General features: G+C 41.9%; 1 protein-coding gene across 1 annotated transcript; it reads left to right on the forward strand.

Annotated features, from left to right (window-relative positions):
• Nucleotides 1–443: 443 nt before the first annotated feature.
• LOC311489045 (arylsulfatase I-like) lies at nt 444–12311 on the forward strand. The gene is made up of 11 exons (XM_084545944.1): nt 444–629; nt 2643–2836; nt 4194–4333; nt 4461–4610; nt 5622–5696; nt 5763–5937; nt 6242–6478; nt 7711–7857; nt 8705–8843; nt 10272–10885; nt 10968–12311. Exons 2-11 carry the CDS (start codon nt 2660–2662, stop codon nt 11388–11390), a joined length of 2277 nt encoding a protein of 758 aa, XP_084402070.1. The 5' UTR covers nt 444–629; nt 2643–2659; the 3' UTR covers nt 11391–12311.
• The last annotated feature ends 370 nt before the right edge of the window (nt 12312–12681 follow it).

Consider the following 12681-nt stretch of genomic DNA (forward strand, 5'->3'; position numbering starts at 1 on the left):
CTAGATACTCACCTGTCGTTAAGGGGGTACTGTCTTCCTCTATCGTCTTCCTCTAACAACTCACTTTGAGCACCATAATGATTTCTAATAATGTTAAAAAGCTCCTCAAATATTTACTTTAAACAAATATTAACGCAAAATTTCAAATTGTGTGTGAAGCAGAAGCTAACGCTCAACTACTACCTAACTATTTAGCTAATAATCTCGTTCACATGCAATAATACACTAATGATACACAGCAGATGTTTAATTACTGTATATTCACTAAAAAATAACATCAAGCCTGGACTTTTCTTTTGATTAATGTGTGTCTGTTAAATGGACTGACGTTTTAGCACCTGACATTTGAAATACTGTTCGCTAACGATTTGCTAAATCGCCGGAGTGTTTTATTTTGACGGGTCGGACCGGAAGTGTGCGGGTGTTTCGGTGCGGCTTGCCTTCGGCGGCGTTCGTGTTTCATCGGCAGCGAGGAGGACAGCTCAGACTGGAGGGAGGAAGGATCAGCGGCGGAGACTTGAGGACATGCGGCGTCTTCTACAAACTTTTCCGCGTACCCAAACTTTTCTCGGAGCTGAAGAAGGAGGCGAGCCGCGGAGAATGAACTGAACCGAGGCGTAGAGGAAGCGGTGAGGAGGGGAGGAGAGGGGGAGAGAAAGAAAGAGGGAGAGGGGGAGAGAGACAGAGAGAGAGAGAGAGGAGCCGTTCACTCCCATTGATCCTTTATGGAGGTATTGATTCAGGCCTGGCTTTATAATAACAGCTGATCTGAGGGATAGATGTATATTCAATTAGAAATGCATCTGTTTATAAGATAACACTGAGTTTATTATTATCACATGGATATACAACAATAACAGACTTATATTATAACAATGATTATTAGGGTTAATATAGGGTTTAGTTCCTTGTTATATCAAAACTATGTGAATGTCATGATGAGCACCAGTGTGTCACCAGTTGTGTGAAACAGCTGGCCTTCATCAGGCTTACATACAAAATCAACACTACATTCTGCTCTTGGCTTTGAAGCGTGTAAACATGTCAAAGATTAAACGACAGAGACAATCTGCTGCCTCCTTTCCTTTTACTGACTAATGAGCAACACCTCCATCTGAATCACTCATTATTCTATGCTAATAAATGTAATTTAAATTAAATCAAATGTCTGCCTTGTTAAATGACTTCCGCTTAGGCATTTAGGGTTATGTTCATACTATTTTCTTTACACTTATACACAAATATGTTAATAATTTGTTGATAATTGTTATTTACAATGAATAAATGATCAACAGATCAACCAAGAGTGACGGTAACCATTAGTTTAAACTCTAAAATAAGTTACAGCACCATCACAAAGTGCATTTATGTGAAGGTTCTCCGTCATTTAGATAATTTAATATCTCATAATGAAGGTAAAACAAAGACAGCTGGACTTGTTTCAGATTCCTTGTGGCTTCTTTCGGTGGGGCATTGGGGTTTTAAACAGGAACATCTGTGGTTGTTGCTCATCAGAAACTGACATCACTAGCGTCTGTTGATGACTAGGTAATTACTTACGTACCTGTAGTTGGAGGAAACTGTTTTGATCCTGTTTGGTCCTAATGTCACATCTGTCCCTCGTTCAGACCTCGAGACTGGATTCTCTGGCCGGTAGCGGGTCGCTTGAGCACCGTTCTCACAAATGAAGGGTGGACTCGTTTGGAGTTTGTACCTCGGGGTCTATATTTTCAATCTAATCTGTTTGCTTTTAATTAAACATACAGTAAAAATGTTAATTAGATCAATTATTAATACGCCAATCAGTCACAACATTAAAACCACTGAATAACATCAACCGTCTTGTGACAATCCAATGTTCTGCTGGGAAATGTTTGGACCTGGCGTTTATTCATTGGTGTGGATGTTACTTAGACATGTAGCACCCACCTAGACCAGACCAGGCACCCCCACCCCATAGCAATGACACTGCTTGATGTCAGCAGACATCCCCAGCAGGAAACACTTTAGGAACGACTAAAAAAAAAAACGTGAAGAACAGCACAAGGTGTTGACCTGGCCTCCAAATTCACTAGATCCCAAACTGATCAAGTATCTGTGGGATGATCCACAGAGGCCCCTCCCCTCAAAGACCCCCCACTAACAACATTCTGTTGCCAGACACCACAGGACACCCTCAGAAGGCCCATGTTCATTCTCTGATGAGTCACAACTGTTTTGAAGACCCACAGGAGGTGGTCATAATGTTGTGCCTGATTGGTGTGTATAAGCACTGATTTTTTACCAAAGAATAATAAGTCTCCATTCTGTTGCTGCTCTCTCAGGCTCCACTAATATTTTCATCACTTTTTATTGCTGCTACTTGGGTCCAAAGATTGTAAGTGGTTAAAAAGCCCTCCTCAGAGTTTCAGTTCTCTGTCCACCAGATGGATGTGTTTCAGATCACAGTTGCAGCCAAGTTGGCAAGTCCGTCTCAAATGTGGTTTTATGATCTACACTCAGCTCTGCAGCGATGGCACACTCGTGTGAGTTTGTGCCGACTCAAACATTTTTGAGCGCCTCTTCCCTGGTATTATGTTCATAGAAGTCTTCGCCGTATTGTTATATTGTTTTTCTTTCTTTCTTCTCTTTGTTCCCTGCAGAGTTTGCTGCTGTAACCATGCAGGCTGCTGTTCTGACTGTGCTGAGTGTTTTCCTCAGCCTCGACTCTCTGTCGGCTCATCGGTCCAAACCAAACCAGATACGGCAGCGGGACGGCAGGAACGCTCAGAATGACGAGGCAGCGCAGAAGAAGAAGAACCAGCCGCACATCATATTTATCCTCACCGACGATCAGGTGCTTGTTAGCTTAAATCATATGATTGCAAATTAGGACCAGATGCTGATCAGACGACAACACTTACAACACATGACAGTATTTTATATTGCACAATACGCAGTCATCTGTAAGAGCAGATGTTAAAAAAAGGCTTCTTAAACTTTGTAGTTGGAGAAGGCCAAGTTAAAAGCAAGAAGCAATTTGCTGCGCTGGAAAATGAAGCCAACAAGGAAGTGTCAAATATTGCTACACAAGTGAGTCAGTCCCATTAACGATATACAATAATAATTCACCTCCGTTCAGTTGTCATTAAAGGAGAGAAGTTGGACATTTTAACATGGAGGTCTGTGAGGATTGACTTGATTTTGGAGTCAGCCTCAAGTGGCCATTTGGGGAAGTGAGAGGTGAAAGTTTAAAGATCCAAACACGACTCCTCTCCAACTCTTGATGAGGATGACTGTCCAAATTCAAACTCATCAAGAAGTAGAACCCTTTTTTTTAATTAACAGATATTTGGATGTTTCAAAACATGAATAAAACAAGTGGAACTAACAGGATGACTGTTGTCTGATAGTCAGCATTCATAAAGCAAAGCCCTGAACCACTGGGCCATGTGTGAGGAGGTGGAAAAGTGAACAGAGGTTGGACTTGACACCAAATTATTGTTTTCTCTTCTAAGCAACTTTATAATTATCTCTGACTAAAGATTCTCCAAGGCCAAGACTAGCCAAGTTTAAAGGAAGAAGCAATTTGCAGGGCTGGAAAATTAAGATTGAGAGGAAGACCCAAAAAATACAGTTCCTCAAATGGCCACCAAGTCAATTCAAGATGGACAAATTCTTGGCGATGTCCCCCATAGGTTTCCTGAAGAACAGTTTTGAAGCTCAGCGTAGTGTCTCCAGCCATCACCATCTTGGCAGTGCTTGACTTCTACTAACTCCAAGCTAATTCAGAATTGGTTAAAGAGGTGGAGATGAGGTGGATAGCTAGGAACCTGTGAGGACACCCACCTGTCATGCCACCCTTAAGTAACAGCTTAAAGACTCACTTTTGAAGCCAGCCTCTAGTGGTCGTTGGGGGAATTGCAGTTTTGAACACTTAAACGCATGAAATAAACATGGCATATTTTATTATTAATTGTTTGTATAGCTTTAAATTATATCAAGGCTTAAAGTGGTTGGGTGTTTGGCACCACAACTGAGCATCAAAGTTGTCCACTCCTCTTCAGGAAATCCTTAAGGTGGCGCCATTGAGGGTTGGTCAATATTATTTGTAGTCAGGGGTCAGTGAGTCAGCTGATCTTTTTTATCAGCTGTAAAACAGGCTGAGATCAAACTGTTACTGAATTTGAAATTCTTTGTTGAATCTGCAACAGGGCTTCAACGACATTGGCTACCACAATCCGACCATCAAGAGTCCAACTCTGGACAAACTGGCAGCGGAGGGCGTGACATTGGAAAACTACTATGTCCAACCCATCTGCACCCCGTCCCGCAGCCAGCTCATCACCGGCAGGTAGAGAAGCTTCTTCACCGACCATCTGACGGACAGACGTTTGACCATATTTATGATTATTAAAAATTTATTTTAAAATATTTAGTTAATACTTACAAGGCTACCATCTCTTTTTGTTGTTGTTGAGATATCAGATCCACACAGGTTTACAGCACTCCATCATCAGACCGAGCCAGCCCAGCTGTTTGCCCTCGCACATGGACACGTTGCCCGAGAGGCTCCGTGAGGCCGGCTACGCCACACATATGGTGGGCAAGTGGCACCTGGGCTTCTACAGGTATGAGTGTGGATGAGATATCAACCCAACATAACTACGAGAGGTCAAACCTAGCTAGGTAAAAAGACAGTTGTCGTAGAGATGAGGTGAGGACACAATAAGTATTAGAATAATGTGAGACAGTCTTTGCTCATAGATATTATAATAACACACTTGGCCCAAAGTTTCATGGCTTTGCTTTATGAATACTGGCTCACTATCAGACAACAGTCATTGATGCTATTAATTCCACTTGTTTTTCTCCTGCTTTGAAACATCCAAATATCTGTTGTTAAAGGAGTCAATTTCTTGATGAGTTGGAATTTTGCAGGTTTTAAAAGGAAAAGCTAGACAACTGTAAAAAAAAAAGTGCCAACTGTAAAAGGTGAAATCTTGTGAATATAGCCGGGGATCGAAGGTTTAAATTAGACTAAATGGCACTCAAAATTATTTAATAAGGCAAATAAATGGAGCTAAATGTCCCAGAAACTGCAGTTCCTCAAATGGCCACTTGAGGCTGACTCAAAAGTCAGTCACCATAGACCTCCATGTTGAAGTGTCCAACTTTACAACAGAAATAAAGACGTTTACAGCCTGGTACAGACAACAAAAATAACTGTTCAGGTCTAATTTGTCCATTAATGACAAATTACATCTGTTTAAATTATATCAAGGCTTAAAGTTGTGAATAATTAAGGGACACTTTAAGTTTGCCTCAGGTCCGCTCACGCTCCGCTTTTTTTTAAATTATACACTATATTACACATTACACTTTTTAATTATACAGGAGTCGGGTACTGCCAAGATGGCGACAGCCGGTGTCACCAACACTGAGCTTCAAATCCTTCAAATATTGTTAAAGACAGTCTGAAAAGGGTTTTTTCCCCACTAGTGGTGCTAAGGAGCAGAAGAACATAAGATTTTTTACATTAAATAAATATATATACAAAGAAATTATCAAATATGGATGTTAATATTTTTTTTTTTTAACATTTCAAATAATGCTCAGTTTATTTTTAACTTCTCCTTTAGGAAAGCATGTCTGCCCACCAGAAAAGGGTTTGACAGTTTCTTTGGCTCTTTAACCGGAAGTGTGGATTACTACAGGTAACATATGAATATTATTAAAACTACCATGTTGCCAGAATATAAAACTCACGTTTCTTTATCTAGTTACGGGTCCTGTGATGGGCCGGGGTTGTGTGGTTACGACCTCCATGACGGCGAGGGCGTAGCGTGGGGCCACGAAGGAAAATATTCCACCACGCTCTTCACACAGAGAGCTCGCAAAATCCTCGAGACCCACGACCCCTCAGAGAGACCGCTCTTCCTGCTGCTCTCCCTCCAGGTATTACGAGGGTCATACTATACAGCCAGACATGTGCTTTGATGCTCTGCTAATTGACGCTATGTGAGTAGTCTGAAATCTCTGAAACACAGAGGCCACATTAAAGTAAGTATTTGTTCGTTTGCATTTTAGTTAAAGACATGCCAAGGATATTTCTAGTTGTTTTTTGTGGTCACCCATGTTCATTTGATGCGAAGCTGCAGTCTGGACAGTTTCAGAAAATGTAGCTGGCATTCACATAATTAATAAAGAGCTACTGACTCTTGAATGCATGTAAATTAAGTCTATAAATGATTTCCTCCAGGCCGTCCACACTCCTCTACAGCCTCCCAAGTCCTACATTTACCCTTACCGAGACATGGCTAATGTCGCCAGGAGAAAGTTTGCTGCTATGGTTTCCACAGTGGACGAGGCGGTCCGAAACGTCACCTACGCCCTCAGAAAGTACGGATACTACCGGAACAGCGTAATTATCTACTCCACTGACAACGGAGCCCAGCCGTTCACAGGCGGGAGCAACTGGCCGCTCCGAGGCCGTAAGGTAGTTGTTGTATTCTAGTTCCTGTTCCTGTTTTTTTTTAACTCCCTCTAATTGTTTGTAGGTTTTCAGTCTTGTTCTGGGTTACAATATTTATTTTAGGTAGACTTTCATCCCAATGGGTCTCCAGTATCCCATGGATGAACGCGCCGTACTGGCACTGTCACTGTTGGTTTCTTGAAGAGCAGTTTTGAAGCTCAGTGTGGTGTCTCTGGCCGTCCAACTCCCAGCTACTTCAAAAATGGCCAAAGACAACTATTTCATGTCGTACAATGGACAATCATCTGTAAAACCTTGTGTTCAAAATATGTTCCCTAAACTCTGTAGTTAGAGCAGTCCAAGTTAAAAGCAAGCAGCAACTTGCAGGACTGAAAAGTGAAGCCAAGCAGGAAGTGGCAAAACTGCAGCTACTCAAATGGCCATAGTCAGTGCCGTGACCCATAGGTTTCCTGTGATGAGTAGTTTTGAAGCTCAGTGTGGTGTCTCTGGCCGTCGCCATCTTGGCAGTGCATGAGTCCACCTAGGTCCCTGCTAATTGTAGTCCCTGCTGTACATTTTTCTTTTACAATAATGGTAAAGATCTGTTTCAAGCAACATTTTCAGAGATTTTTTAGAAACTCTTTCAACCCGTTTTCCACAAGCGTCTGTTCGTCTAGCTCGTTTGAGACCCTAATGGCAGCACTAGGTTCAGAAAAGGTCAAATTCACTGGTTGCAGGGTTTCTGCAGCGTCTTAAAAAGTCTTTAAAAGTCTTAAAAAGTCTAAATTTTGATAATCCCAATTTAAGGCCTTAAAAAGCCTTAAATACGAGCATATTTTGCAGTGTGGGTCTTAAATTACATTTAGTCAAGTCTGAAATCCGCTTCATTCGCATTTTGTTTAATGCGTTGGTGGCATTCATAGTTAGTTCCGTCTGTTCCGTGTAGTTCATTATGAAATATAACTATTAGCATAACTATTAGAAAACTCTGACGGCCTGAAATCACGGTTGTTATGAAATACATTAAAAAAAACTATGCATGGCACATGTCTCAATGCATGTTAAATCACATCTAGAGGGTATGAGCTTTCAGATAGTTTATGCTGTTTTAAGATTTGTGAATGATGAATGAAAAAGGAAAGTTGTTTCATATTTTTCGTACTTCGAGTAGGTCTTAAATTAAACCCATAATGGTCTTAAAAAGTCTTAAATTTCACTTGCTCAAACCTGCAGAAACCCTGTGGTTGCATTTTCAGGGTACATATTGGGAAGGCGGAGTCCGTGGAGTGGCGTTCGTACACAGTCCTCTGCTGAGACGCAGGAGACGAGTCTCTAAAGCTCTCCTACACATCACTGACTGGTTCCCCACTCTGGTGGGCCTGGCCGGGGGAAACATCACCCAGGTCAGTGGGACACCCCCCCCTTATAGCACTTTTAAATGCACTTTTTTCTCAATTTTGTGGCATGCTACTTGCTTCACTTTTATGTCGCTGTGTTCTTAGCATTCTTAGGCAGTGAATGCAAGATAGTAAAAGTTTAATACCATAGAAAAGATGCTCTCATTGAGTCCATTACTGATTTTATTGGGCTCTAAAAGAGACCAGAGATACTGGTACTCGTTCTTATGTTACTAGAAGGCTTCTTGGAGTCCACCATATTCAGGTTCTGTATGTTTTTCCAGTTGTCCTGCCAAATATTTCTACTCCGCTCCAGTTAATTCTGCTGTAACTTGACTCTCCGCACGTAGCTTTTATATTAAGTTTATTTGCTTGAATTAAAAGTGGAACTCCGTCCACATTCATCCCCGCCTTGGCCTCACACTCTAAAAATGTTAAAACTGCTACTGTGAAACTGTCCTCCCCTGACATGTCATGCAGATAAATGTGCTCTTGACCTCATCATGATAAGTGCCATTTTTCTAAACACTGGCTGCACACGCGCGCTTTGTGTTTTGGTTCAGACATAAATTACTTTCATTTGCAAGTCAGTGCGGCGTGTGTACGGCTCCCAGAAAAAGCTTCGTTGGCCTCACATGCGATTACATTTCCACTGCCAAAGATAAATAGATAAGCAAAGCTCCAATCAGCACAGTAACTGACTAATCCAGAAAGTAGACAGACTCCATTACCACGGGAAATTTATTATTATTTATTCCTGTGCGGTAAATGTATTCCTGCTGGCAACATGAATGCAGGGACCTCTCATTACCCTTCATGTGACTTTGTATTCATGTGTTTGTCTCCTGCTCAGAGCCACGGCTTGGATGGTTTCGATGTTTGGCCGACCATCAGCGAGGGGAAGGAGTCGCCTCGCAAGGAGATCCTTCACAACATCGACCCTCTGCACAGACTTCCTTCTGAAACCCCACCCCTGAAGAAGGCACCCTTGGGTAACTAGCTCATCAGTTTTAAAATGCGCACACAGTTTAGGTCATGTACAGGCTAAGCTTTCAGTTGGAGTTTGGCGGTCACAGATATACAATTTGTACTGTACAGTGCTGCCTAAAAGTATTTGCGCTTTTCAGAATTCTCTACATTCTTGCATAAGAATGACTCAAAACATCTGCGGGTTTTCACACATAAGTCCTGACAACAGACAAAGTCTTCTGGCTTGTCCACATGATGCTTAGCAAACTGCACACAGGCAGCAATGTTATTTTATTTGGAGAGCAGCGTCTTTGTCCTTGCCACGCTGGCATGCGCACCACGATTGTTCTCCTGATGATGGATTCATGAACATTAGCCAAAGTGAGGGAGGCCTTTAGCTGCTTAGAAGTTACCCCGGGTTCCTTTGTGACCTCTCAGACTATTATGGGTCTTTGTTTTGGAGGGTAGCAGTCGTCTTAAATCTCTCTGTGTCTGATTTGTGGGTTCCAAAGTCTTTAGAGATGGTTTTGTAACCTCTTTCAGCCTGATGAGCAACAACAACTCTTTTTCTTTTGTCTATGCCATCGTACATTTCCACAAACACGTGTTGTGAACGTCAGACTGAGACAAATTCCTGATTTTTTTAAACAAAACGAGGAACTGAACGACACCAGAGTCTATTTACACTGATTGGAAACATCTCTGAACAGATGGACTATAATATAATTTGACCTTGAAGATCAATTTACCTTTGAACCTCACAGATATGTAATATTGGCTCATTTTCTTGAAAAAAAAAAACAGATGCACAAGCAAAATAATACTGTTTTATTTGTCTGACTGGGTTCTCTTTGTCTACTTTCAGGACTTGTGTGAAAATCTTCTGATGTTTTTAGTCATTTTGATGGAGAAAAATTCTGAGAGGTGCAATTACTTTTAAGTGGCTCTGTTTAAATAGCAATGCGGAAAGGCATTTTAGATGTTTGACAAAATCACGTGTCTCCTATCCAGAGATGGATTTTAAATCAGGTTTATAAAGTGGAATCAGAGAAAGGAAGAGTGAGAGACAAAAAAAAAGAAGGAAGAAAGTTAACTGAGGTCCTGGGCTACATGCTTCTTTGTCTCTGTCCTCATCACCAGATCAGAGGTTTGATAAAACCCAGCATAAAAATCTCAACTGCAGCTCTACCAAATCTGATGACGAACTGATATGAAGCTACATCCATTTGAAACATAGAAATACTAGCCAGCTGCTGGCTACGGGTTTAAGAAATGAGACCTCCAGGGTGTAAAGAGTTAATATATAAAAGGAGGAAGGCACGTATGAAGAGAGACATGTAAGCACAAGAACCTTTGCAGAGCAGTAGACGCTTCATAAAAGTTATTTTATCTGCAAACACTAAAACAGCGTTCACTCCTGATTTACTGGCGTTTTTGTTTTTCTTTTGGAGGGGGGTTATCGGTGGACACATTCAAAGGCAAAGCATTTAAGAAGCCAAAGAAGAAGAAGAAGAAGAAGGAGGTTCTGAAGCAGAAACCAAAACAAAAGTCTGCGTTCAAGTTGAAAACCACCAAGAAACCTCAGACGTTTTCTCGTCATGCTGCCAAGCCTAAATCTGAGCCTCTACCCAAACCGAAGCTTAAACCCCTCCCAAAATCAAAGCCTGCACCTAAACCCAAGACCAAAGCCCACACTCAGCACCACAGGCCACATCTGAAAATCCACTCCAGCGGTGCTCCGTCACTGTCAGGAACATCCCGCCCCGGATCCCAGCCTCAGATCAAATCACGTGTGAAGACAAAGTCCAGGCGGACCGCATCCAAGAACCAGACCATGTCATGGTCAGGACCACTCAAAGCGCATTTAAAGTCCAAGCAGACATTATTCCAGTACCAGAACATGTCCCAGTCAGGAATGCTGCTGCCCAAATCCTATCCAACCCCTGAGTTGAAGGTCCAGTCATTGCAGCCAGTGTGGGACACATCTGTTCAGGCGGCCATCAGAGTTGGAGACTGGAAGCTGCTGACGGGAGATCCAGGCCACGGGGACTGGGTGCCCCCACAGGTGCTGCAACAATTTAATTTGAATTATTTGCTTCAAATGATCATAATGAACGTTACTAATTGTTACTAATATTGATCCCCAGGTGCTTCCTTCTCTCACTGGTCGCTGGTGGAACCTTGAACGTGCCTCGCTGACATTCTCCAAATCCACCACCCACAAAAACGTCTGGCTGTTCAACATCTCCGGCGACCCCTACGAGCGGCAGGACCTGGCCGACCAGAGGCCAGATGTGGTGCAACAGCTGCTGGGCCGGCTCGCCTACTACAACCGAACAGCCGTGCCGGTTTACTTCCCACCCGACGACCCCCGAGCCAACCCCAGTCAGCACGGGGGAGTCTGGGTGCCCTGGGTGCACGGAGAGGAGGATGAGGAGGCCAAATATCAAGGAGTGTACAAGAAAGTTAAGAACAGCAAAAAGAAGAGGAAGAAGAAGAAGTGTCGGCTGTGCAAGCTGAAGTCGTTCTTCCTGAAACTGAACACTGGGATGATGTCCAATCGCATCTGACGCGTCGGGTCAGCCATGAAACTGATGTCAAAGACTTCTACACTTTGAAATGTTGATTGTGGTTTTCATATATTCTTGAATATGTTATTTTAATGACAGTACAAATAGACACATGTGGACATTAAGGTCTGAAATGGACCAGAAAGTGATTTAGACACGTCCCACGTCTTGTTTACATTTGAATTCATTCGCCCCAATCAGGGTATTGAAACTGCATGATCATGATAATTATAAATATATCACCAGCATTTCGGTTTCAGAGTTCAGATGTGTGACTCATGTTTGTGATGTTATGTGCGTATTGCTGTGGCTGAAACAGGCCTCTTGAAACTGTGGTAGTTTTTTATTTTTTTGTTTTTTGACGATGAGTTTCTGAGTTTTATAGACGTGTTTTTAACTCTTATCCAGCTTATAAAGGACAAACAATACCTGTATTTTAATAATTTTTCATGGTAGTAAGTGACAAACTTGGTTAAAATAAATTAAATTATATTAGCTGAAAGTTTGGTTTGTTTTAAGGACTAATTGACACCTGAATAAGGATCTCTTCAGTCCAGTGAAAATGTTGTAATACAAGAGGGTTTAACAGAAGCCGTCACTCCCACCTGCTGACAAAGCTACTCGTCTTTTATCGTAATGATTTTGAGCCGTCAATAAATATTGTCTTGAGTGTTCACACAACACGAGAGGATGGAGTCGCAAGTGTTGCAGCGAAGTGTTTACCGGCACGTCCGGCCTCTTTGAAGTCGGATGCTGGTTTGAGTAGGACACCTAACCTCTAAATATTTCTGTGTATTTGCTCAACAACTAACAAACTGAGGCTGTTCGGCAACAGTGCACTGCAGTGTGAGCGCGGGGCAGAGTGCTCCCGAGAAAACGGTTTTAAATGGTTTCTCCACCCTGAGTAAATAAAGGTGAAGTAAAACGCTCGTTGGCTCTGTCCTTTTATATTTTAAACATGTTAGCGAAACATCAATATGTTGTAGTAAAATGTTTTTTTTTTTCTTTTAAATCTGTTAAATCTTGAATATTTTGAGACAACTCAAGTCTATAAATCTAATGCAAATACTGCTTTTTTTATACATATATCACATTAACTGTTCATGGTGAATGTTTACTGGACACATTTAAAAATTCCTCTGTATTTGTCATAAAGACATCAGTGCACAAAATTTATTTAACCACAAGGGGGCGCCACACATCAATAATACTATAAAGACAGTCCACAGTCACACACCAGCACTCACACATACAGTATTTCTATAACAGGATTTTTCACGCTTGCTGTTGC

The sequence above is a fragment of the Chelon labrosus genome, assembly GCF_963514085.1.
Source record: "Chelon labrosus genome assembly, chromosome: 6".
NCBI lineage: Eukaryota > Metazoa > Chordata > Actinopteri > Mugiliformes > Mugilidae > Chelon > Chelon labrosus.

Coding starts and splice junctions, on each gene's coding strand:
- LOC311489045 (XM_084545944.1), top strand. CDS start 2,660: ATGCAGGCTGCTGTTCTGACTGTGCTGAGTGTTTTCCTCAGCCTCGAC. Junction 6,479..7,710: donor GGCCGCTCCGAGGCCGTAAG/GTAGTTGTTGTA, acceptor TTGCATTTTCAG/GGTACATATTGGGAAGGCGG. Junction 7,858..8,704: donor CCGGGGGAAACATCACCCAG/GTCAGTGGGACA, acceptor TCTCCTGCTCAG/AGCCACGGCTTGGATGGTTT.